Source organism: Lucilia sericata, unplaced genomic scaffold (genome assembly GCF_015586225.1).
Source record: "Lucilia sericata isolate MDLA Ls3-8-SP2 unplaced genomic scaffold, ASM1558622v1 Contig000068F_arrow, whole genome shotgun sequence".
NCBI lineage: Eukaryota > Metazoa > Arthropoda > Insecta > Diptera > Calliphoridae > Lucilia > Lucilia sericata.
Window position 1 is genome coordinate 154,778 of NW_023994102.1, and position 27,777 is coordinate 182,554.

The 27,777-nt window shown below is 30.3% G+C and overlaps 1 protein-coding gene across 1 annotated transcript in view; it reads left to right on the plus strand.

Annotated features, from left to right (window-relative positions):
• Window positions 1–524: 524 nt before the first annotated feature.
• The window catches only part of LOC119616353 (inactive phospholipid phosphatase 7), a 141,458-nt gene continuing 114,205 nt past the window's right edge, over window positions 525–27,777 (plus strand). The window contains exon 1 of the mRNA XM_037972714.1: window positions 525–666. Within this exon, the coding sequence (XP_037828642.1) occupies window positions 664–666 (3 nt within the window). The 5' untranslated portion in view covers window positions 525–663. The remainder of the gene's footprint in view (window positions 667–27,777) is intronic.

Here is a 27,777-nt window from a genome sequence, read left to right on the forward strand (position 1 = left end):
GTTCTTTTTATAAACTCAATGGGAATTAAAATAATCTATGTACTACAAATCATTAAAGTTTTAACAAAAAGAAAAAAATATTTATATATTTTTTTTTTGTTGCATTCCATGCCTACAACTGGTTGACTTTTTTCCGTCTTTAAATCTAGATTGTAAGAAAAAAAAAAACACTCAAAAAATTAAACAACCGGCGAAATGCGAACAGCTTATCCCCATTAGTACATTTCATTTTATTCAAAATTTTACTTTAAATTAAAGGCTTGGGAATATTTAGCACGTCAAAAACTAAATTTACACAAAGAATAATCTTAGAATTCCCATTAATTACATTTTGAAAATAAATTTTTATTAAGTGCGGATTTTCTTCTACGTTTTAAGTTCCCAAAACTCAATATAAGAAAATGTTCTCCGCAGCCGTGTAATACAATCTATGTGAGGAAAAATTATTCTTTTTGTTTAGATACTAAAATTGAAAAAAGCAAAAACTGATAAATGAAAATTTACAGCTAATACAAAATAAAAATGCGAAACCGTCTGAAAAACACTCAAATGGTCACACTGGTTGTGAGTAAAATTGGTCAAGTATAGACATAAGATAAAAGTAACATCATTTTTCGTTTGTTAATTTCACAAGCAACTTTTTGGACAAGAACTGAAATTAAAATGGTAAGTGTTTTATTAAAATATACCATGAAAACAACACTTTCGATACATTTGTTTTGTATCTAAAGCAATAATCATAATCAGGTGAAGCCGTAGGGAGATTTGTCATTTTTCTCCCTTGTTAGTCAAACAAAAAAAAAGTGAAAAAAGAAAAAACTTCAGAGTATCCAAATGAAAACCTAAAAATGCTATGAAATGTTCATGAATGACAATGACTTGCGGCCTTTTTTTATTAAAATTCAATTTTAGTTTTTTTTTTTCAAACATTTTTTAATAAAACTCATTGTTTTGTTATATATGTACATACAGTTAATCACAAAAGTAAGTATACAGAAATACTGACGATTGGTTTTATTTAAAAAAAGATATTATTTTTCCAAAAAACAAAAAAGTAACACATTTAATTATTAAAAACAATTATGATAATTATTATTCACTACTTTTTTTCTTCATATTTTGGTTCTTTGAGTTCTCATTTATGCTGAAGTTAAAAAGGTGCAAAATTTACGTCACAAAAGTAAGTATACAGATCATTTCAGTATATATTTGGTTTAATGATATTAACAAAATTTATGAAAATGTTACTTGTATTAATATAATTACTTTTTAATAAAATATTTTTTACACAATAACTTGGAAAAAAACTACTTTTAGTTCCGAAATCTTGAAATTTGGGCCGATTGGCTCCGGAATTAATTAGTAGAACAGTTTTTTCTCATTTCTATGATTTTTTCCACTTTAGACCTCGGGTTTTGGATCTGGTGGTCATTGAATCCTCCAAATGATGCATTGGAAATAGAATTTTTAAATTTTGAAAAGAGTTGTTATTTCGAAATTAATGTTATATGCATGGATTTGGCCATTTTGAACACAGTACGTTTTTAAAAAACCGAAATTTAACTCGGATTTCTTAAGACTTACAACATAAACTTTAAAATTTGGATAATTCTATATATTTCCTTTAATATAAACAGGTTTTCCAAATACTCCGATTTCCAAAGCATACAATAATGCTACCAATCATATCTTGATATACTCGATACAATAACCATGTTTTATGGATCGGACATTTTATTTGTTCTAGCAACAAAATAAGATGTATCCGTGTTCAAAATTGTACAATTCGTATTCATACCACCAATTGAGCCTGATATAATATAAAAATCTTACTATTTTGGACAATAATCAATTTCAGAACCGATATGTAGTGTAAGTTATTGACATGGTCACCATTTGACGATTATTGGTAGTATTTAGGAGTGTGTAATGGGTGATTGGAAACAAAAAACTCGTTTTAATTAATGAAAACTAGTACAAATATTATTAATATCGCATTTTAAGACATAAATTTAGGAAATCGCCGTTAAATATCGAATATGAATGCTATAATATGTTAAAAACGGCCATGTTCCGCAATGGATTGCAATTATTGTAAAGAAACAATTAATTTAAAAGTTAAAATATCGTCTTCCAATGCATCATAATGAGGGATATTATTAAATACCCGATCCAAAACTCCGGGGGTTTAAATAGCCAGATGTTCTTAAATAGGAAAAAATGCTCTTATAAATATTATTCAAATCAATTATCAAAAATTTCAATTTTTCGGAACAAAAAGTGAATTTTTTCCATGTTATAGTGTACAGAATATTTTATTATAAAATAATTACATTCAAACAGGTAAAATTTTCATGAATTTTGTTAATATCATTAAGCCAAATACATATTGAAATTATCTGTGTACTACTACACCTTAAATAAGAACTCAAGTAACCAAAATAACCCGGAAAAAAGTAGTGAATAATAATTATCATAATTGTTTTTAATAAATAAATATATTTTGTGTGCAAAAAAAAAATAAATGAATTTGTTATATTGTCTAGAGAGTCCTTACGTTTGAGATCACGCTTTTTAAAACTTGAAAAATTTACATTTACTTAAATTAAATTAGCTTTTTTTAAAAAAGTCCATAACATTGCCTCACAAAAGTATACGAATTTTTACTGTATTTCATATTTGAGCATATTATACGAAACACAAATTTTAGAATCGAATGGTTTTTATGCTTTAAATTGTTTTAAGGGGTTACTATCAACCGAAATGATATATTTTTGGCCCATTTGGTCCACAATTTTTGGGGATTTGTACCCTCTTTTTATTTAATATCATTAAAGAGGCGATTTTTGGCAATATTTGTAGTATTTTCTCTTTTTTTCCAGAGATAAAACCAAAATTTGATATTGGGATTTAATAGACCCCTTGGAGTATCTAAAAATAGTATTTTTTGTTACAAGAATCTGTATTTAAACGATTCAAGATTTATTATTGATATCATTATTCTCTCGCTAATTCAATATATTGAAACTTAAGTCCATTTTCATAATACTAGGGTCAAAAATTTTCGGGGAAAGTTTTCTTGTATATATTCTTTTAGATATCAGCTTTTATATATTTTAAGTTTTCAATGTATTGTGGAAGTGTACAACTCCAAAACATGCCTCGAAGAAACACCATTCAATATGGTAGTATCATTATTTTTATATACCAATGACCTCCAGGCTGCATGCCACTATATCATTATGGTCTAATTCAAAAATATCGATATCTGTTTAAATATTGATTACTATGATCAAAATAAACCCAAAATTTTGGATTTACAGTGTTATTGTAATGGGCAACATAAGCGTGAAAGTTACGAATAGTAAAAACTGAAATCTACTGTATAGGATGACGTTTTGTAAAGACATGTTTTGGAATTGTATACCGATATAATGTATTGAAAATTTAAAATATATTAGTGGTAATATGTACATGAATGTATACTAGCCAACTTTGTCGGAAAATATCAACCCTAGTGGTACGAAAAGGGACTTAAGATCCATACAATTCAATTAGAAACATAAGAACGATACCAAGAATACATCTTGGAACTTTTAAGTACAGATCCTTATAACAAAAATTATTATTTTTAGATGCCTCAAGGGGTCTATTAAATCCCAATATTAAAGTTTGGGTTTATTTCTGAAAAAAAGGAAAAAATTGCAAATGTGGTCAAAAATCGCCATTTTAATGATATTACATGAAAAGATGGTACAAATGCTCCAAAATTGTGGAACAAATGGGCCAAAAATGTATAATTTCGGTCGATAGTAACCCCTTAACACAATTTTAAGCAAAAACCACTCGATGTGATATTATACCTTAGGACTCTCTAGACAATATAACAAATTTAATTATTCATTTCACACACAAAAAATATTATTAAATTATGTTTCTTTTCAAAGTACAACCAAATTCGAATACTTATGTGAGACACTGTACATATTTTTGTGCATGTAAAATTGAGAACGTACCTTTATTAAATATTCCATTTTGTTATTTTATATTATGATTTGTGACTACTTGCATACATATGTATGTACATACATGAGTGACTCAAACACAAAATCGGTTTATAACATGATAAGAATAAGAAGATACATTTTTCAAAATATTTTTATTACAATCATGTATTTATTATATTATATTGTACTGTAGTCTGTAGACTTTAACCCAAGCTATACACTAGCATAAGGCCTAAACTTTAGAATAGACCAGGGGTCGCAAACTACGGCTCGCGAGCCAAATGCGGCTCTTTGGATGTGGAGTTTCATACACACTTTTATTTTATAAAAAAATATTTATATATTTTAAAATCTCTGAATCGAATAACGAGCAGTCTTTGTTAAAACTAACATAACGTTTCTACAATATACACAACTTATGAACTTTGTTTAATTGTTCATGACAAAATCAAAGACAAATTATTTTTTAATGAAAAAGAACGAAAACAAACCAATTAGCTTTTCGCTCATTTCCTTGCTTTTATTTATATGTTCTCATTGTACCATTTGGAACTGGTACTGGATCTCTAGAAATGCAGTAGATCAATTTAAAAAGTAAAACTTTGTGTTGTGGAAATTTGTCAAAATTTAAAAGCAAATTGGAAAAGTTAGGTAAAAAGCCAACTAACAAATGAAAGTTTGGATTCGTTTTTGTGCATGTAAAATTGAGAACGTACCTTTATTAAAGATTCCATCTTGTTATTTTTATATTATGATTTGTGACTACAGCTTATAATATACATAATATGAACAATATACTTGCATACATACATATGTACATACATGAGTGACTCAAATACAAAATCGGTTTATAACATGATAAAAATATAAAGATACATTTTTCAAAATTTTTTTATTATAATCGTGTATTTATTATATTATATTGTACTGTAGTCTGTAGATTTTAACCCAACCTATACACTAGCATAAGGCCTAAACCAAAGTATAACAACCCTACAAACATTTTCTATTGCGGAAGTTACCCGTGTGAAACGTGCTAAAAGCTCGCCAGCGATGTTGCGGAAGTATAAGAATTCTTGTCACCAGTCGGGAAGAACTGATGCCGAAGAAGAAGAAGAGTATTCTCTCCTTCTAGAAGAAATTAAATTTTATAGTTTTTATTGAAATAATTGAAATTAAAATATTAGAAAAAATAATTGATTTAAGCCCCCTTCACACGAGCACACAAGTAATATGATCTGTCAAAATTTTGAGTAGAAGAGAACGGATGGGATCATCTAAACGAAATCATCACACATTGAGAGAGAATACGGATGGAAAATTTGACAGTAGTATGGCTCTCTTCATTTTTTGAAATGATTCAAAAAACAAGCAAGTCGCATTAGATCAGGGATGTATTTTTATGTAAAACATACAAAAAAAGTGAAGCAGCTGTTTCCATCTTACTTTGTTATTGTTTTATACCAATCGTGTAAACACAAAAAATATAAATCATACTACTCTTATTCTCTTTTTTGTCATACGGATGGAATTTCATTTTAATTTTTCATTAGACTTGTCGTACGTAAAGTGTGATCGTCTGAAGGGCGCTTTAACAACTAATCTAAAAAAAAGTAATATATCGTATGGGAACACGATTTTTTATGTTAAATTCAATATTTTACCCAGCTTCAAAAAATCTTTGTTATGTTTTATAATGGTTCCAAAAATATTTCTAGTCTATCGATGGCCGTTCGTGAGCTGAACTGGTTGCAAAAAATTCCCTTTTTAGTTTTGTACAGTTTGATACAGCATTTCTTAAAAATTTCTCAAAAAACAACAAAGGTTTTTTGAAGTCAAGTCTAGTGGTGCGCAAAATTTGCAAAATTATATAATAACAATATTAAATATTTTGGAATATGACAATTATAAGCAGACGGTTATTTATGATTAATACATCATTGGACGCGGCTTTAAAATACATTTTAAACGATACCCTATATTGGATATTTAGTTTCAAAACAAACAAAAATTAAAAAAAAAAAAAAATTTCAAAATACCTTTTTTTAATTTGGTCCAGCTCACGAACGGTCATCGCTAGACTTAAAATATTTTGGGAATCATCATAAAACAAAGAGGGGTAACAAAAACACGTTTTTGCTTTCCATACAGAGTGAGTCGGTCTAATGTACATAAATATGTATCAAAAATTTAGAATTATTACCTTATAATAAGATAATTTTCAGGAAATCTGTATTGATATTCCAACTGTTGACTGGTATACTTCCAAAAATTGTAAAATTTTGGACTCTAAAATATTTTGTAGTTCTTCATAAATTTTATGATCAATCCATCAAATTGTAAGAGTTATATTTTGGAACGCATTAATCCTTCAACGAAATAAACAAAAATAATGTTATAATTAATATTGAATATACATACTTTTGTATTTATTGAAATTACCTGTTATACTTTTGGAAGCAATAAAAATAGGATTCTCTTATGATCAATACATTTCCCACCAAAGTATAATCGCGTGATGAAATAAGACATATATAACTTACCATATCCCTTTTTTATATTTTAATTCGGTTAGAAGTATTTTAATAGGGGGTTACTGCTTTCTAAAAAAAATAATTAAAAATTAATTAATTAATTTACTTATTGTTTTGAATCAATAAAAACATTACCTTTCATGAACATTTTTTAAATAACTTGGAATTAAACCGTCTATAAAGATCTGAAATTACTAAGTCATGGATTATTTTTAAAATTATTTACAGTCACTAACGATAGAAACTCCTTAACGACCCTAAACGGGATATTGCTTTTGACACTAATACTGCAATACTATTTTTTGTTTGCTCTCTTCTAATTAAGGAGTTATACACTTTCAAAAACTTAAGAATATTAGTATCATATAAAGGTCATAGAAAGACCTGGTTTTAATAACTAAAAAAGTACCTATAATTAGAATAATTAAAGCTATATGAAAATTAATAAAATTGTATTTAAAAAAGGTGGTTTTGAAAATATTTGATTTTAATATTAAATATTTTATATGGGCAATTTCGTGTCAAGTGACCCAAGTCAAAAAATAATTTATGTATAAAACAGTAGTATTAATTTGAATATAATGATTCCAGCTAGCGTTTAAATACTTAAGTATTTTTTTGTTACGATAATGAAATACAAATAAAATTTTAGCTCATAGTGATCTTACGTAATCTAGAAACAGGACCTAAACGCGCAAATAGTTTAAAAAATATTGAAAGTTAAGATTTAACTCAAATAAATCTAAATAGGTTAAAAATGCATATTCATCAAATGAAAGCCGAAAGGTACAACTCGAAAAAGTCTTTAAATGCTTATAACTCCTAAACCAATTAAGAGAGAGACGAAATTTAATATAAAATTAGACATATTAGACTTCGTTTAAAAATTATAGAAATGGAAGCCGTTTAGAGTTGTTAACTTATTCCTAAAATAGTATTTTAATGTAAAATATGACAACTTACTTTTTAATTTTATTTATATAATCCTTGAAGATAATTACGTTTTGGTATATATTTAATAAACTTCACCAATTAACAAAACCTTCTTAAATGTTTATTAACAGTTGACTTTTAACACAACACTGTCATATTGTTTTTATTGCTTAATATTCACAATATATTAATTACACTATTTTTCTATGAATATTAAATTCAATAACTCATTTAAGTTTTACAATGAATAATTAAAATTGAACATGACTGGACAAAATACAAAACATCACTGAACTTAGCCAAATTTCTGCATTATTTATTTTTATTTTTTTCGCGTCTACGCTAAAAAATGGAGTATTTATATTTTTTTGTTTTTGTACTTTTCTTACTATCATCCGGAAGTAACCTAAAACTATACTTCCAGACGGCGAAAACTAGAAATCAATGTATTTTGTTTTTGTAAAATGTGTGCTCTCTTCTGACAATCGTCCAAAAGTGACTACAATCCACACTTCCAGGTGAATGAAATACAACATTAATGTGTACACTCTTAAAACTGTCTTCCAAAAGTGACATAAATATACAAATCAAGAAGATACAAATTAGGAAACAATGTATTTTGTTATTGTAAAATGTGTGTTCTCACCAACTCTCATTCAGAAGTCTCTAAAACGTATACTTCCAGATGAAAAAAATTCAACAGTCATGGTTTTTTGTTTAAGCAAAATGGATGCACTCTTCTAACTATCATCCGGAAGTAACTTAAAAGTATATTTCTAGAAGACGAAAATTCAAAATCAATGTATTTTGTTTGTGTAAAATGTGCGTTCTCGTCTAACAATCGTCCAGAAGTGTTTTTGACGTGGCGTCTGGGGCGATGCGCAATAGTTTTGTCTTCTAAATGTTTGAAGGGAAGTAGTCCGACTCTCACATATGGGAAATTACTCTCTCACATGTACAAGTGTCGTGTGAATACGGCTCTCTTGTGAGAAAATTAAACTTGTCAAAGCACTCAAATGTTCACCTTACTTTTTTTACCACTTTTAGGCATCGTACGCGAAATTGCACTTATCCACAAAAAAACTGAATTTTTGTCATTAAGAATTTTGTTTAATTTGCTTGAACTGGAAGAAAATATTTTTTTAATTATTGACATTTAATTTTTGTTGTTGTTGAATTTTATTTTACAGAGTTTAAATTTTTGGTATTGAAAATTCAAACAAATTTAAAATTGTAATTTTTTATAAAACTCGGTGTGTTCAGAATGCACCAACACATATACATTTTTGATACAAACACATATTTAGGTACTGCTGTCATAGAGTCGGACTACTTGTTATACTTTGGCCTAAACTTTAAACTAGACCAGGGGTCGGCAAACTACGGCTCGCGAGCCAAATGCGGCTCTTTGGATGTGGAGCTGTGGCTCTTTAGTTTCATACACACTTTTATTTTATAAAAAAATATTTATATATTTTAAAATATCTGAATCGAATAACGAGCAGTCTTTGTTAAAACTAGCATAACGTTTCTACAATATACACAACTTTTGAACTTTGTTTAATTGTTCATGACCAAATCAAAAACAAATTATTTTTAATGAAAACGAACGAAAACAAACCAATTAGCTTTTCGCTCATTTCCTTGCTTTTGTTTATATGTTCTCATTGTACCATTTGGAACTGGTACTGGATCTCTAGAAATGCGGTTGATCAATTTGAAAAGTAAATATTTGTGTTGTGAAAATTTGTCAAAATTTAAAAGCAAATTGGAAGAGTTAGGTAAAAAGCCAACTAACAAATGAAAGTTTAGATTCGTTTTTGAAACTTTAAACAAGCTATGATTCAAACTTTCTAAAGCCATAAAAACCTTTCTCTCCCATTGAATCTGTTCCATGTACAAGTAAGAAAATGTTTAATTCTTTAAATTTTTAATTGAAAGTTCCCTATAAACCAGAAACACAGAAGCACTTGTCGAAGTAAGGTCTGTGCGCGACGTTTTTAAAATACACAGAAATACAACAACAAAATTTTGAGAAAGCCGAATTAATATAGGAGAACATGAGATAACAGTTGATAGTTTTTTATATATAGACTTTGATATATCCATAATAAATATTTGACAGTTAGCATATACTTTATAGTTTGTAGTCATTTTATTAGTATACTTTTACTATGGTAGTCTATGGTAGTATGTGTTTGAGCACCACTGCTATAAACGAATGGAGTATCAAATGAGCGCTCATACGAAGTGTCACGAAGTTAAGCCTGTTATGACCTTTAAAGTCGTTTCCTGAAAAGGAATTTATATGGGGGTGTGGTCAACAATGAACTGATCATATGAAAGTTTGGATAGAGATTTTTGTTCCTATAATTATAAATATAATTTTTGTTCTATATAATACGAATTGCGTAGCTATATCAATGCATATGTTTTATTAAAACAGTTATGAGCGTTAGTGTAATTTTCCGACTTCTTTGTGTTAAATTTCGTTTTTTTTTGAAATTTTTGATCACATTCGAGTCATTTATGACTCTTCTGCACGATTAAAATGATCATATTTGCGTTCATTTTCTGATCATAAATGATACATTCGTCGGGAGAAAATGGCACCCTAGCTTCTACTGTTTTAAACGAGTCGTTTATGAGCCCCACTTCTGATCAGTTCTGACTAATTTTTAAATTTTTTTTGTTTTTGTTCTTGTTTGCGTTGAATTTCGTCATATTATTAAGCAAGTTATGAGCGCTAAAATTAAATTTCGAAGATAGATTTTTGTTCTTACAAAACTAGTTTTTTTTCGTCGCTATACTCCTACTGTTAAGTCATTTAGTCATTTTCTAAAAGGAACCTTATATTGGCAATGCACACAGTATAGTTTCTATTTGCATAAAAAATTGTGCAAAATTTTATCTCGATTGCTGCCTAATTAATATAACTAAGAAACTTTGTACTGTATTATGGCAGCTGCGTCATAAATTTTCGTGATAGGAAATCTTTTAAATTTAAAATGGAATGCCTCATTTCCAAATGCATTTTAAATTATATGACGTCGCCCTACTCTAAAGGTGAAAGTACACAACACGCGTTGTACGCGGCAGCGCGTTATAGGCTTCTGTCAAAAAGAATTGAAAAAGTCTGCCGCGAAAAGTTCAGCAACTTTCAACTTTTGACGCGTCGGCAGTTTTAATAAAATAACTTTGTGGTTCTTTTATAACCTATGTTTTGTAAACTGTAAATTTTGGCTCTTCCGACTCAAAAGTTTGCCGAACCCTGGACTAGACTATAGACTAAACTACACTATAAACTTATAATGAAATCACACTGTATATTCTGTATACATACACACCCAGTACAAAAGTGACACAACTCAAAAAATTTTTTTTTCTGAAAAGGGAACAAAAAGAAAGACAACGTTTTTTCTTGAACAGTTAACAACAATAAAATACACTAATATTTTTTAGAAATAAACAAGTATCTTGTGCATAGTTTACGGCATATAGTAGCATATAGGTGAAACGTTATAAACGTTATATATAGGTTAGTGGTTAGTGTTCTAGTCTGGTAGACCGGAGGTGGTGGGTTCGATTCCCATCTGAGGCACTGGTTAAGGAGCGCACAACAGGCCCGATAGAAGCCTAGGTGTATTTCTTCGGATTTGATGTATATACATCCTCCTTTCAAACTAACTAACTAACTAACTAAATAACTAACTAACTAACTAACTAACTAACTAACTAACTAACTAACTAACTAACTAACTAACTAACTAACTAACTAACTAACTAATTGGATTTCATATACTAGAATGAAAATATTAGTTAATTAATTTTTTTCAAAAGATATTTCATCTTAAAATATATTATAAACACGTCTTTTTGCTATTTTTTTGTTTTAACAATGTGGATATTGTATTCTTTATATAAAGCAAACTCATCGCCAGCTCTTTTAGAAAACATTTTTTGGAAGTTTTGAATATATTTTCCTTTTTAAATTCTTTAAATAATTTGTTTCTGTTTAGTGTTAAATATGTTATTAATCTTACCATTGAATTCAATTTAAGACTAACTATAATATGCCTACACTAGCTGAAATCAGCTAAGCAACTGTTCGAATGCATAAAAGCCTATCTACAGTGAATCAAACCCAAAATCGGACATGATTTTTATTAATTTTAAATTAAATAAAAAAATATTTTAGAAACGACTTTTTCTGTGATTTTACAACAACATTAATTATCTGGGATGGAAAATTATTTATTTTTTGCATCGCACAGTGTTGCCAAAAGCCAATCTAGCTGGAAAAAGTCATAAATTCTTTTTGGAATCAACTAGAAGCATGAAATTTTGGAATTTAGTATTTAGCATTCTTTGTGCCAAAAATGGGCGTTGTGGGTGATGTGGGCGTGGCACATTCCATAGAAACTCATAATTTTTAATTTTTTAAATTCCGTCAATGATACATTTAGAGGTCACTTATTTTGATTATTTTTGACTTTTTTCCAGATTGGCCTTTGGCAACACAGTTCATCGACTTAATTTTATTTTGTATTGACTTAAATTTTTCTGCATCGTTTAACCGTGATTGCCTCATATTTGAATCAACATATCCGTGATTATAAGCAAAATTCTATTATTTTTTTAACAACAATGCACAATTAGAACAAATCGAAAAGGGGAATTCCCTTGAAAAGAAAATACAAAATTGAAAAATAAGAGACAAACAACATTACATGATTATTTTTAGAAATTACATAACATGAAATACTTATCTACTGTTTACTGTTTTCTGACAAAATTACTTTTTTTATATTTTTGAAACATGTATGAATATAAAATCCTTGAATTACTTAGTTTTTATATAAATATGTACATTTTCATTTATTAATTAATAAAAATATCTATTAAAAACTAGCCAAAATTGGAAATCAATTAACCGGGAAAATCGATTATACAGAATGCCTCCGGTCCCGACCATCACGGATAATCGAGGTCCCACTGATATGTATGATTTACTCTGATACAAATTTGCGAAAATTTCCTTTTCTTTATAGAAATAGTCTACATTAAAGAAGAAACAATTTATATTCAGATATTTCTACGAGTTTTTATCTTTAACATTAACACCTCAGAGTATCTGAAGTTATTTAAAAGATTTATTGATTAACATAACTTCTTTATACAAAATTTATTTCTTTATGAAAAAATTATAAAGACAAGTTTGAAAATAAAAAAATATAAAACTTGATTTGAAAGCATAGTAATATAAAGTAAATAACACAAGTTTATAAAAGGTATAAAAGCATGTAGTGAAACACTACATTACTCCCCCACCAGTAATAGAATTGAAAGAAAAATAATTATTATTGAATGTGAAAGGTTGTATTAGGTTTTTGATTTGTATTTGGTAGTTGTGTTGATTTTTCCACATGTGCTGGTTTTAATAGATCAATTGAATGAGTTTTTATAACATTACCACATTGGATATTAAAAGTGTTTTTATTCCTTTGAAGAACTTTAAAGGGTCCTTCATAAGGGCATTCTAAACTGTTCGGTCTAAGTATTTTAACAAAAACATATTCACAATTCCACAGATCTTTAGGTATAAAACAATTATTACTATTACTATGATGAATAACTTCACTTTGAACTGTATTAAAATGTAATCTTAATCTTTGAAGTAGTTCATCAAAAGTTGGAATATTATTATTTTTAACTACCAAATTACCAGGTAGTCTCAACGTTTGACCATAAACTAATTTAGAAGGACAATATTTGAGTTCTTCCTTTATTGTTGATCGAATTCCCAACAAAATAATGGGTAATTGTTCAGACCAATTTTTCACATTGTTACTAGATTTAAAAGCAGTTTTTAATTGTCGATGAAAGCGTTCAATCATTCCATTCGCTTGTGGGTGATAACAAGATGTATGGATTTTATGTGTTCCTATAAGTTTCGTTAAATCACTGAATAATTTAGAAGTAAATTGTGTTCCTTGATCAACCGTAATTTTTAGTGGAACGCCAAACCTAGGGATATAATTGTATGCGAAAGTATTTACTATTGTTTGGGCAGAAATATCTTTAATTGGGTATGCTTCAGGCCACCTAGTGAATCTGTCAATTATTGTTAAAATATATTTATTTCCATTTGAAACTGGAAAAGGCCCGACAATGTCCATGTGTATGTTTTCAAACCTTGCTTGTGGAATACTTATTTTCTCAATGTCAGATTCAGTATATCTTTGGATCTTTGATTTTTGACAATCGATGCAGTTAGAAGCCATACTTTGTATCAGTTTTCGTGTTGCACGAATTCCTGGATGTGATATAGAATGTAAATTATGAAAAACTGTTTTTCTTAAGGAGAGTGGAACAAAGGGACGATTAGTTTTATCTAAAATATCACACCATATTTTAAAATTATGTGATGGAATATCAACTTCTTTCAAATTATTTTTCGTTTTCTTATCACTTATAAGATTTTTTAATTCCTCATCTGCTTGTTGTTCTTTAAAAAGTATTTCAAGATTAATGTTTTGATTGGAAAAATCAAAAATTTCAGGTGGTCTAGAAAGTGTATCCGCTACAATATTATCCTTTCCATTTATGAAACATATATTTGAAGTAAATTGGGCTATGTATTCTAAATGACGTGTTTGTCGTGGAGATCTTTCAACTTTAGAATCCAAAACATATGTAAGAGGCTTGTGATCTGTTAGAATTGAAAATTCTCTTCCCTCTAAGAAGTGTCTAAAGTGTTTTACGGATGAATAAATCGCTAAAAGTTCTCTGTCAAATGTAGAATACTTTTCTAGAAAAATATGCAAGTGGTTCAACTTTATTGTTTTTACGTTGTTGCAAAACAGCTCCAATGTCTAAATTAGAAGCATCTACAGCTAAAATTAGGTAAGCGTTTTTATCAAAATGAGTAAGTAAAGTTTTCTCTGAAAATTTAACTTTCAGTAAATCAAAAGCTTTTTCAGCATCAACATTCCATATTAGTTCTTTGCTTTTCGTTTTAGAAGCTTTGGTTATTATTTCATGAAGAGGCGAAAGAAACTTGGCAACCATTGGTACATATCGATGATAATAGTTTATCATTCCAATAAATTTTTGTAGTTTTGTTATCGAATTTGGTTTTTGATATGAAAGGATTGCATTAATTCTTTCATTGGATGGTTTGATACCATCAGCAGAAATTTGATAACCTAAAAATTCGAGACTTGATACTCCAAAAATGCACTTTGACGATTTGATATTGAGACCATATATAGATGTTTCAAGTGTTGTTCTTCGTTTTCGCTAGCAATTAACACGTCGTCAATATAAGTGAAAACAAAATCTATATCAAAGAAAACTTCATCGATAAATCTTTGGAATGTTTGTGCACTGTTTCTAAGACCGAAAGGCATTCTCGTAAATTCAAACATCCCAAAAGGTGTAGTAATGGCTGTTTTATGAATATCATCTGCGGCCATGGGAATTTGATGATATGCTTTTACTAAATCAATTTTTGAGAAGATTCTCTTACCTCTAAAATCGGTTGTAAGATCTTGGATATGAGGTAAAGGATATCTATCTGGTATTGTAATGCAGTTCAATCTACGATAATCCCCACAAGGTCTCCAATCGTTAGGTTCCTTTTTTGGAACGAGATGAAGGGGGGAAGATATATATGAATGAGATGTTCTACAAATACCAGATTCTACCAAAAATTTGAATTCGGATTTTGCGATTTTAAATTTTAAAGGATCTAATCTGCGAGGTTTTGAAAAGGGAGGATTTCCTTTTATTTCAATTCTGTGAACTGTATTATGTTTAATTGGTTTCGAATAATCTGGCTCAGCAGTAATTGAAGGAAATTCTGTTAAAAGTTTCAGGAATATGTCCTTAATTGGTAAGATTTTAAGTGAATGTATTTCTGAAATTCCTAATGAAGCAATAGTAGAAATATTTGTATTTGAATCTTTAATTAGTTTATTTTTAACATCTATAATAATACCGAATTTTTCAAAAAAATCGGCTCCTAATATAGGGTGTGAAATATCAGCTAAAATGAAAACGAATTCGAAAGTTCGATGAAGACCTAAATTAAGTATCAATGATTTTGTTCCATATGTATTAATAATAGAACCGTTAGCTGCAGACAGTACTATATCTGAATTGTTTTTGAATTTACTATATTTGGATGCAGGAATTACTGACACTGCTGCACCGGTATCAATTAAAAATCTTAAATTATTATTTTTATCAAAAATAAAGAGGCGACGTGATTGTTCATTTTGGGTCCCTTTATTTGTCGCTGCAATATTGGGATAATTTAGTTTAAATTTTTGGTATTATTTACAACGAAATTGCAAGGAGAAATGTTAAACTCGATGCTGTAAGGTGCATTTGAATAGTAGATGGAAGCTTTCGCATCCACAATTTTGTTAAGAGATCATTATTTACCATCGAATTGTTTATAGCAAGTTTCTTTAAATAATGGAAAAACTCATATGGTTTCCTATCTCCAATATCTGATTCGTTAAGAAGTTTTTCAAAACGAAGATCTTCACTCATAGAAAAACGTTCAAGTATAATTCTTTTAATATAATCATATTTATTTTCTAAAGGTGGATTGTGAATAACATCTATCAATTTACTTTGAACTTCTGCAGACAATGAAATAACGACAAGTTGATATTTAGTTGTATCGTCTACAATGCCTTTAAAATTAAATGTTAATTCTGTTTGTATGAACCATGTTTCAGGACAAGAACTCCAAAATTGTGGTAATTTTATAGAAACTTGTGTTGGGTTATTAGAAAATGGAATTGATTGTGTATCCTGAAATTCTGTATTATTTGAATTGTTGTTTTGTGTTGTATCTTGTTCCCTCATTGATCGTGTAATAACCATTTTGAAAATATGTAATAAATTACTGGTGAAGGGTTTACAAACAAGAACTTGTAGATAATGTTAACGATAATTGTGATGAAATTATTATTTATAATAACAATTAACTATGTATATAAACAAACGCACTTATTCATTAATATATACCTAATATTTATTCTTTATTTTTAAGATGTTGATATCTTCTTAAATCGAACAATTTCTTTTGATAAAAAAATCTTGAATATATTGAGATGTTGATGTTTTCTTGGGTTGAAGAACTTCTCTTGATGATATAGCTTGAAATTTAATGTTTGTTGAATCGTTAGTTTTAAGAGGGAAAGATTTTTATTTTTAATTTATGGATCCAAGTACTACATACATATGTAATTATAAGGTTGGATTATACACAATTAATTGCTGAGGTTGTATCGAACCTTTGAGAATATTGTTTTCTAATTTATATATTTTTCTGTCTATTTAGTTTTGCGTTAATTTATTTTTAATTTCATATAATTATTTGCAGGATCGCCAATGAAGTTATTTTATTTGATAAAAAGATTTATTGATTAACATAACTTCTTTATACAAAATTTATTTCTTTATGAAAAAATTATAAAGACAAGTTTGAAAATAAAAAAATATAAAACTTGATTTGAAAGCATAGTAATATAAAGTAAATAACACAAGTTTATAAAAGGTATAAAAGCATGTAGTGAAACACTACAGTATCTTATATACCCTTCACCAAGTATGTTTTAAAAAATAGTTTTTGTTTATTTTTTAGTTTTTAAGAATTTAAATTAATTTATTAAATTTCATTTTATTTTATTTTGTACTTTTCTTCTGATTTTACATTTTATACCTGCATCAAAGTGAAAAACAACAATAACAAATAAATACATCACTTCTAGTACAAGCCGTTCATAGTGAACGTGATTTGTAAATCACTGTTCTTAAAAAAGTGACCGTGATCACAATTGATTTTTTCGCGATTATTTTGTTTAACAATAACAATGTATTTTATTGGGTGTTTAAGTTAGAGTTGATGTAACTACTTTTTTTGTAATATTTTTTATAACAACTTTAGAATCTTATGAAGCTCCTCTTTATTGCAACTTTGTTGGAAGATTCTAACGAGTAAACCGCTAACGGTGTTAAATATTGTTTGCCCCCAAATTTGTGCATGATTCGTTTTGACATTATAAATCACTTTTGATTTGTCTACGACACAAGCACTACGTGCATATTACTTATAAAAACCATCTACTTCTACGAGGTAATATTTTGGTTGAAATGAAAAGAGATCTTCATCTTTAATAAATTTGAAATATTCTTTGTTTTATTTTTATAAAAAATCTTGGGAATCTTGTTGGAGCTGAACATTTGGTCCTAGCGAACCGGATTTCTTAGATCATTTATCGGATTTCTTGGATCTTTATATCAGTACCGGATCTTTTTTGGCACCTTCAACTCCATTCCATTAATACAGTATATTTATCATTTATTTATTTCTACGTAATAAGTTACGTAAATATATTTCAATTGTGAGCAAGTGATAAAATTCGATGTTTTGTTTCGCAAACATACACACACATTTCTTTTGTGTATTTTTGTTTTATTTTTTATTTGTGGATGAATCTCACTAATTCGAACTTTAATTTATATTTGAAATTTTTAAATTTCGGACAATAAACTAAAGTAAATTTTATTTAAAAAATCAGTGGTTTTTACATTTTCTTTTGTGCGTTATTTGTTTACTGATTTAGATCTGTAAAATAAATCAATAAAATACATAAACGGTTGATTCTTCTTCTACCTTTATATTAGTCACCCTACGCTCGGTCACTTTGACTATTATCACGTTTGTTTATATAAATTTGTAGTCAAGTAGTATTTTGATATCGGGCTATTAATTTATTAATTTATTTATTTATTTTAAACGACTTTTCAAATATTACAAAATGTCGGTTTCGCCACTGAATTCGTTTATTAGAGCATCGGATGCTCTTATTGCATTCAGTGCTATGTTTAGTAATTTTGACGAAGAAATTCATACGGTTTATACTTTGGACACTCAGAGTCAAGAGTTAAAAACACTTTGGGGTAAAGTTAAGACGACGTATAATGGATGTCTTAACTCTTTAGAGTCCGAAGAATTTGATGTGGCAGCGGCTAAATATAAAGCCACCTACTCAGCTTATGTCCAATGTGGAGGATCCACATATGAAAAAATAGATAAATTCAAATCGGCTTCGAAAAGTAGTGAATCTCCAACAGTAAATCCGAACTTCGGTAATTCAGAGCATAGTCTGACTCTACCTCCTTGTGATATCGATCCATTCGCATTTACCGCAATTATTATTAATAGCTCGCAGCTTAGCAATATAGAACGCCTTTGCCATTTAATACGAAAAACCGAGGGTGAAGCAAAAGAAATCGTTTCTAAATATCTACTTGTTAACGCAAGTTTTGAGGTAGCCTGGCGCGATTTAAAGGAAGCATATGAGAATCCTCGTATGTTGTTACATAACCAACTAAAACATATTTTTGGTCTTCCTTTCCTTGACAAGGAATTGATAACAGCACTCAAAACATTACAACGCGGAATTAATAGTTGCCTTACGGCTCTTTCTATTTAAAAAGTGTCTACTGATAATTGGGACCCAATTATAATGTTTATGTGTATTCAACGTCTGCTTAGATCTACAGTTATTTTGTGGGAACAGAGTGTTAAAAACAAAATAGTTTTGTATACATGGAAAGGTTTTGATAACTTTCTTACAGAAAGAATTCAGACATTGCAATGTCTTCAAGACCTTAAAGGTACGAACTCTACTGACGTCGACTCTTCAGTGCAGTCAAATAGTTCTTATTACTAAACCTTCATATATCTTATGCCCTAATCAGTCTCACTATTTGCGAAATTGTCGTCTGTGAATGATTATAACTGCTGTACTAAATGCCTTTCGAGGACACATGAAGTCAGAAGTTGTACAATCAATAATAACTGTTTAATTGCAATAATCGACATCATTCTATGCTTCATCAGCAGCATACAGAAAATTCTATAGTTGAAAGACCTACTGTTTCTACTGAACATAATTTCAGTAAGGTTTTTACGACCCACTAACTCCCACACTCGACAATCGCATACGCATACTAGACAGAATCAGTCCGTTTTGTTAGGGACTGCAATGGTAAACATAATTCATAACAGCCATAAGTATCAGGTCCGTGTTTTAATAGATTCGGGTTCAGAATGTTCTTTCATTTCTGAACGTTTACGAAAAAGATTAAAACTTCCCATTCATTCTGCGAATTCTAACGTTTCTGGCGTTAATAATGTAGTTTTCGGAGTTACAAAATTTTGTCCTTTGGAAATTTGTTCAGATTTAGATTCTTCAATAAAACTGTCGCATCAACTAACGCATTTGTTTTACCAGAAATAACAGGAAATTTGCCTTCGACTTCTGTAAATGTCGATATTGAAAAATTATTGCCAAATCTTTGCTTGGCAGATTCTAATCTTTTTACAAGTAGGCCTGTAGATATTCTTATCGGAGCAGATTTATATCCGCGCATTATTTTACCGGAAATACAACAAAACGTATTAGGGTCATTATTAGCACAGAAAACTATATTTGGTTGGATACTGACTGTCCAGCTAATCCTAGAGACTTCGAAACATATATTGACAATTTAACGTATTCTACGTGGTCTAACACTTTTTAACCTTTAATTTATTATCGCTTTAAAATGCTCACAGAAATTTATGTTCCTACCTTCTTATTTATTATCTTTTTATACATATGTATATTACATTACTTATATTAAATAATAATCCACCTGGAGGGCTTCAGTTCTGTGGGGAAAGTCGAGAGACTTCTTAAAAATCCACCTGCGGGACTTCGGTTCTGTTGTGAAAGTCGAGAGACTTCGAAAAAATCCACCTTCGGGACTTCGGTTCTGTGGGGAAAGTCTGCCTTCGGGACTCAGGTTCTGAGGATAAAGTCGAGAGACTTCGTAAAAATCTTCATCATATTTAAATCGTTTGCAATTCATTATGTATTGCAAGGTGGCCGGCAATGTTTATGTTAGAATTGAATCGTCTGAATCCGCACGTCCAATTTTGCAGAGATGTGCTGGTAATCCTGTGTGTCCACTCAGAATACGTACCATCATACTAACTTCAGACTTGCTCATTTTGAGGAGATTTTTCGTCTTGCTCTCATCAGGGTCACCCCATAGGATCTTCGTGGTTCTACCCACTGTTTCATTATTCCAAGAGGCCTTATGGGATTCTCTTACCCATATTTTTAGTTCAGCTTTTGTTGCGTCGGATGGTTTTGCGTTTGTCAGGTTAACTGCCTCGAGCTCCCTTCCCTTTAAAGCTATTACATTCGCCCTTTCGTTATCGACTACTCCCGAGTGGGCTGGTACCCATATGATGTGAACCTTACCTTTGGGAGAGTATTCAGTTAAAGCTTTCTTACAATCCAATACGGTCTTAGATTTAGTTCTATCGCCTGATATCGCCCTAATTGCCTTCTGGCTGTGGGTAAATATATTAAGCGCTGTGGGCGCAATATTTATTCTAATCCAATTTACGCATTCCGTTATTGCTCGTACTTCTGCCTGGAAGCTTGTGTTATGATTTGGTAAACGGTGGTATATTTCTGTTTCTGGGTCTTCAATATAGAAACCCAGCCCCACTTTGTCCCCAATTTAGAGCCGTGTCCTATAACCGCTTTTGGTCAGTTCACCTAAAGTAAAGAGCCGTTCGGCTGTAAGCGCCGCCTCATATCTTAAATATGTTTCAATGGGTGGAATATCTAGCAACGTTTCCAGAGCCTTGGTTGAAGTAGTACACATGGCACCACTTATACCCAAGCAGCATGTACGCTGAACTTCCTGTAGTAGTTTGATATTGCACTTTTTGCCTAAAGCAGTCCACCAGATTATTGAAGCATAAGCTAGAATTGGTCTAATTACACTTTTATAAAGCCAATTTGTCATAGTAGGACTAAGACCCCATTTCATGCCTATAGTTCTCCTACATATCGCCCAGTACCGATGTGCCTTGTTGATCCTTGTTGTGGTGTTTCCATTTTAATTTCCGGTCGTGGATTACACCTAAGTACTTAACTTTCAGTATACGTAGAAATTTTTGTCTTTCTTGTGAAAGGACAGATTTCCGTTTCTGCTCAAGGCCGTATTCAGAGCCTCCTCAACTCTTCTACACAAGTAATTTGGATCCTTTCCCTGTAAATGTATTACGACATCGTCTGCATAGCAGACAGGTCTAAGTCCTTTCTCGGTTAGGGTCCTTAGGAGGCTATTAATCGTGGTAACCAGAGTAAAGGTCACAAAATGCCACCCTGTGGTATACCGCGAAATACCTTTTTCCTGGTAAATATATCGTACATCTCGCAGCTTATCCATCTGTTCCTTAGCATGTGGTTGATCCAGTTACGGAGCACCCGGTCAACATAAAACTGGTCTAGGGATTGGATAAGAGTATCAGTGTGCACGTTATTGAAGGCGCCTTCGATGTCAATACATACCGTCAGTGTATATAGTTTGCTATCAAAGGATGCACCTATGTAGTGGACAACTTCGTTTAAAGCGGTTTCCACCGATCGTCCCTTTACATAAGCATACTGCTTAAATTTTAGGTCTTTGTCGGGTATACTGCTTTTAACCATACTATCAACTTATCGGTCGATAAGACTAAGGTGTCGCATAGCTAGGTTTTCCTGGTTTGGGTATAAATATTACTTGCATCCTGCCATTTAACTGGGGTATATGTTAATTTCAAGCATGCAGTAAATATTTGTGACAGATGTACGGAAACCAGTCCCGCCTCCATCTGTAAGAGTGCCGGGAAAATGCTATCCGGCCGTGCAGCTTTATAGGGAGCGAAGCTCTTGATTGCCCCTTTAACCATATCAGATGCAATTACAATTTCCGTGTTAGCCTCCCCTTCCTCCAATATCGGTTCATCTATGTTAATCGATATACCGGGTGGAAAATGTGAGTACATTAGGAGTTTCATTGACTCCTCCATAGATTCCGGTTGGACATGAGTTTTGGATAGGAATTTTTTTATCTTCGATACGTCATTTACGCTGTCTACCTGTTCACAGAAAAGTTTCCAGGAGTCTCGTTTAGCTTTACGAACAATTTTCTTATATTCACCAAGTTTACTACGATACTCACCCCAGTATACTGTGGTCTTTTTACGCCGTGCCCGGTTAAATAGTTTGCGAAGAGTCTTACCAAGGTTCCGGATCTCCCCGGTTACCCAGGGTTTCTCCTGGGCAGATCTCCGCTCTCGCAGAGGGCAGCTGTCCTCGAACGATTCAACCAAGGCACTTGTGAGCATTTCTACTTTGGCGTCTATGTCATCTTTATTTCGACATTGAAAAGTGTTCTGACATAAACGGTTCTTTAGTAAGGAACCGAACATTGTCCAATTAGTTTTAGACTTATTCCGAAACTTTATCGGCTTTGGTGGCGGCCGTAGTATTTTGAATCTTATGTACCGATGGTCAGAAAAGGAGTGCTCGTCCGAAACTCTCCAATCCTGAATTTCGTTTATAAGCTCTTCTGAACATATAGTTATATCTAATACTTCTTCTCTGATTCTATTGACGAAGGTAGCTTTATTACCTAAGTTCGATGTGATCAAGTCTTTAGTATTAAGGAAATCCATAAGGGCTTGTCCCTTGCGATTTGTGTTTGTACTACCCCAAGCTACATGGTGGGAGTTTGCATCACAACCTATTACAATTTTCTTATTTTGCCTTTGTGCCTCTTCCACCAGTTTCATCAGCTCCGACGTTGGTGGTAGGGTCGGAGAATCGAAAGGCAGGTAAACAGATGCAAGGTATATTAAAGACGTGCAGTAGTACACCACAAAGTATTTGTAAAACAAATACACCATGGTGAGTACCTAATACTATAAGTATAAATGAGAGAATGAGTGTAACTGATATTGTATGCTTTTGCTTGTGCTCATCCACTCTATCCACAAAAACAATACCAGTTACTTATGGTTTTGAGTTGAATACTGTATTGTATTTGTTTCTTGCTCTCAAATAACTGTTGTACTACAAATATTTTTGACTATTTGTTGTTACTTATAGTAATACAAAGAATATATATTGATGCAGTATATTTATTTATATTAAATAAGATTATTTCAAAACAAAAGAAAAATATGTAATAAATGAATAATAAATTAGTGAATATTTTTATATTTATTTTTAATTTTTTATTTATTTATTTATATTTTTATATTTTAATTTAATATTCTAGTTCAGTTCTTGTTCAGTTCTAGTTAGTTCTAGTTTAGTTTTCAGTTTTTTATTTAATATATATTTAAACTGAAAAACGATTTCAATTACCAAAACCCCGTTTTCAATTATTTTATTTATTGAAGTTTAATTTTTGATTGATTTCACACAAAATTTTTATTTGTTTCTAATTTTGTTGTTGTTAAATACGTATTTGATTATACATTTTTATGATTCAAACACAAAATGAATTGAACCATTTTAAAATTTTCGATTAATCGTTTAACTGAATTTTTTTAAAATCTGTTTTTTTTGTGATATTTTCTGATAGTAATTCAACATTTTCTGAAAATAATTCTAGTGAACTATTGAGGATATTGAAATTAAATTTTACATAAATATTCTTAGGTGGTCTAAAGAGTTATATTTTTTATTCGACATAAAATCAATAATTAATGAAAAGAAAATATATAGATATTCCTTATCATAATTTATTTGATAAAAAAATTAAAATACAACATTAAAAGAACATTTTTTTTAATTTTGAAAAATGGCTCAAAAAAAGTCTAAGCCTAATATCTGATCTAAAGAAAAGTGTAACGAGAAACAGCTTTTTGTGATTTAAAGTGGGCACAAGTCTCAAATGATGTGTATTGTCGTAGTGAACTCGAAAAAAAATAAAAAATAATTTTCCCACCTATTGAAAATAATGATCTCTGTACAAATTATAAAAAAGTTTCCTACATTTTTTAGAAAAAATAATCATAAAATTGTTTGAAGTACTTTTATTCCACAGAATTACTTTTAGTGCTTCAGAATTCCTACATAAATTAAAAAAGTCATTAAGTAAAAAGCTAAATATTTTTGTAAACTTTTCTTAAAATTACGATAATTTTTACATATTTCGAAAAAATTCAAAATCTTTGTGTCCTTTGTAATGCGCTAAATAAAAGTCTTTTTGTGGACCAAAAATATTCTTACAAATTTTACAATTTAGGGAATATTTGAGATGAATTTCGACAAAATTTAAAAACTTATTTTTTGGCAAATTGTACTGAGATCAGGATTTTCAATTAGGAAACTAAGGACCCTTTCAAAAGTTTTGTTTTGTATTTTTTTCATTAAAATGTTTTTTTTTTTAATTCGGATCATAAATGCATTTTTATTGATTTTAAAAAAAATTGAGTCGAGGTGACCAATTTTAAGGGCCTTACCACTGGAATCCATTGGACCTACGGAGTCTACAGATTGTAAGTAGATACGCAAACACCTCAGCTCTAACTATGTTAAATTTTGCTACGATATCTCCTATAGATCACGAGATACCGAATATACATTATAAAATAATAAAAAAATGTTTCTAAACAACTGTGTTTTTATACGCTTGCAGCATACAATAAGTTATTTGTTGTACAACCATCATTATCTATTTTATTTGTTTGGCAAAAGTATAGCAAAACAAGTATGTTACTCTTATTCTCTTTGTACTCACTCACACAACCTATGTTTGAGAAAATAACAATATCAACTTGTACCAGAACTACTCAACTACTCATCAATACGCACTCATAGTAGTAGACACTACAAAACTTGTGCAAACAGTTGTAACTGTGCACGTCTTTAAGGTATATGTTACCACGACCTTGCTTCAGCACCGTTGCATCCGATGTGGATATGTTGAGCCAAATAAAATTCAGCCTTATCTTTCTGATTCAAAATTCAAGAATGAACATAAATTTTTATTATCAATATTTTCAAATAACAAAAATTAGAAAACATATTCGATTAAATTGAAATGCTAAGAACAAAGTATATTATTAACAAATAATAAACAAATTATTTCAACACTCCCACAATTTGTTTAGAATATAGACCCTAGTATGTATTGACATAATGTGGAAAAGTCTTCATTTTAGGACAATTTGTGAGGCTTTTGCTCATGGTACGAGCACCACTATATATAATCTTATAAAACCATTTATCATCGATTTGCTTATTACCTGATGGAGCTAACTTCCAGGTGTAACCTTCATTTACAGATTTTGAAACATCTGTAATAGTCATATTCCATGGAGTTTTGCATGAGAATTTCATTGTTTGATCATAACTTCCAGACACTTCCTCGATTAATGCTACAAAAGCACTAGCAACTGCAGGAGTATGTTCGGATTTGACGATAAGTTGACTTACTTTTGTGTTAATCTCATACTGAGACGAGTTATCAATACTGTGTGAAGAAGTTTCCTTCAACGCTGATTCACAAATTTGTATAGTACTTAATACATCTGAATTCCTACAAGTATATTCATAAGCGTATTCTAAAACTTCATTTTCAGAACATAGTTTTTCTTCTATCTCGTTCCTTCTTTCTTTATCATTGTTGATATTCTCTTCTCCTAAACGAAGTTCAACATTTTGTTTCAAAAACATTTTACTTGAATCATTGTTAGTATCATTCGGTTCTACAGATTTGTGACCTTCAGGCACTAATACCTTCATACCCATGACAGTAACATTTCCATGACGTTGTCCCAGAATAACTACTTTTCTGTCAGATCGTCATTTAAATTTCATTCCACTACTGTCATCTTCCAATATCAAACCTTGATCTAATGCATGATTTTGAGAAAACCAATTTTCCTCAGTTTTTGGGACGAAAAGAACATCTTTTAGAACTCCATATCTCCAATTATTCCCATCGAATATTTGTACATTTATGGTTCCTATTCCACGTGATTGAATATCACCATTCTCAATTTTTACATATCTTATCTCTGAATGGAAAGTATGAAACCATTCACGATTAGATGTCATGTGGTGGCTTGCCCCAGAATTCAGAAGCCAACTTTTTTCTGAAATAACATCGCATGCATCGGAACTTAAAGCAATCAAATTTTCAGAAATATCGCGATCAGGGCAGTTCCGCTTCCAATTACCATCCTCACCAGTAATAGTACACCAATTCTCGTGTGGTCTGCCATTTTCACACCCAGTGCCTCAATTGATTCAATCTGCTTTCGTGAAATTAGACGTTCTTCTTCAATCACCAGCCTTGCTCTAAGATTATCCAAACTACGTTCTGCCTTGCTTGCTGACTCCCATGCACTGCTAAATGCTGCATATTCAGATGGCAGTGACAAAATTATTTTTGTAATTACCATATCATCTGAAATAGTTTCCTTGAGATCTCGAAGACGCTTAACTAACTCTTCAATTCTCGAAATATACGAAATCATATTTTCATCAACATCTTTTGTAAAATTAAAGAACTTCTGATACAGCGAGAGCAAACTGCATTCATTTTTCTTTTCAAACACATCATGTAATTTGATCCACATCGCTTTTGCAGATTCACAATTAGTAATATGTATAATCTGCTTATTATTAACCGAAATGCCTATTATCTGTTGAGCTCTAGCATCCTTCTTTCGCCATGCACGGATTTTAGCATAATCATTCAATGGACATTCTTCATCTCCTGTTGCTGCCTCGTAAACATCAGCAGCAATCATTGTGATTTTGACTTGAAACTTCCATGTCGACCATTGAGTCGCATCGTTCAATTTCTCGATTAATTGATTTCCAACTTCCAATTCCATGTTTTAATCTTTTACAAACTCTTTGTTTCTGTAACTTAACAATGTTTCTATTCTGCCACGTAACCTGGGCCCATAACCTGTTGAGCCAAATAAAATTCAGCCTTATCTTTCTGATTCAAAACTCAAGAATGAACATACATTTTTATTATCAATATTTTCAAATAACAAAAATTAGAAAACATATTCGATTAAATTGAAATGCTAAGAACAAAGTATATTATAAACAAGTAATAAACAAATTATTTCAGGGTAATCCTGTTGAGAGGAGAAAACATAAGTTCTTGTGACATAAGATACATTTTCTCGGTCGAAATTCGTTTAGTTCATATACAATGCTACAAAAATAACAATAAAACAAATTTATTCCACCGAAAATTTTTCTGTATAACATTTAAAGTTAAAGTAAATTAACTTTTTTGTCGGACAAAATAAAGTGTAAATTTTATATATCATTATTTTAATTTTATGTATATCAAAAATTTTTATCTATTTTGGTTCTGATTTGAATATCTAGTTCAAGCCGTTT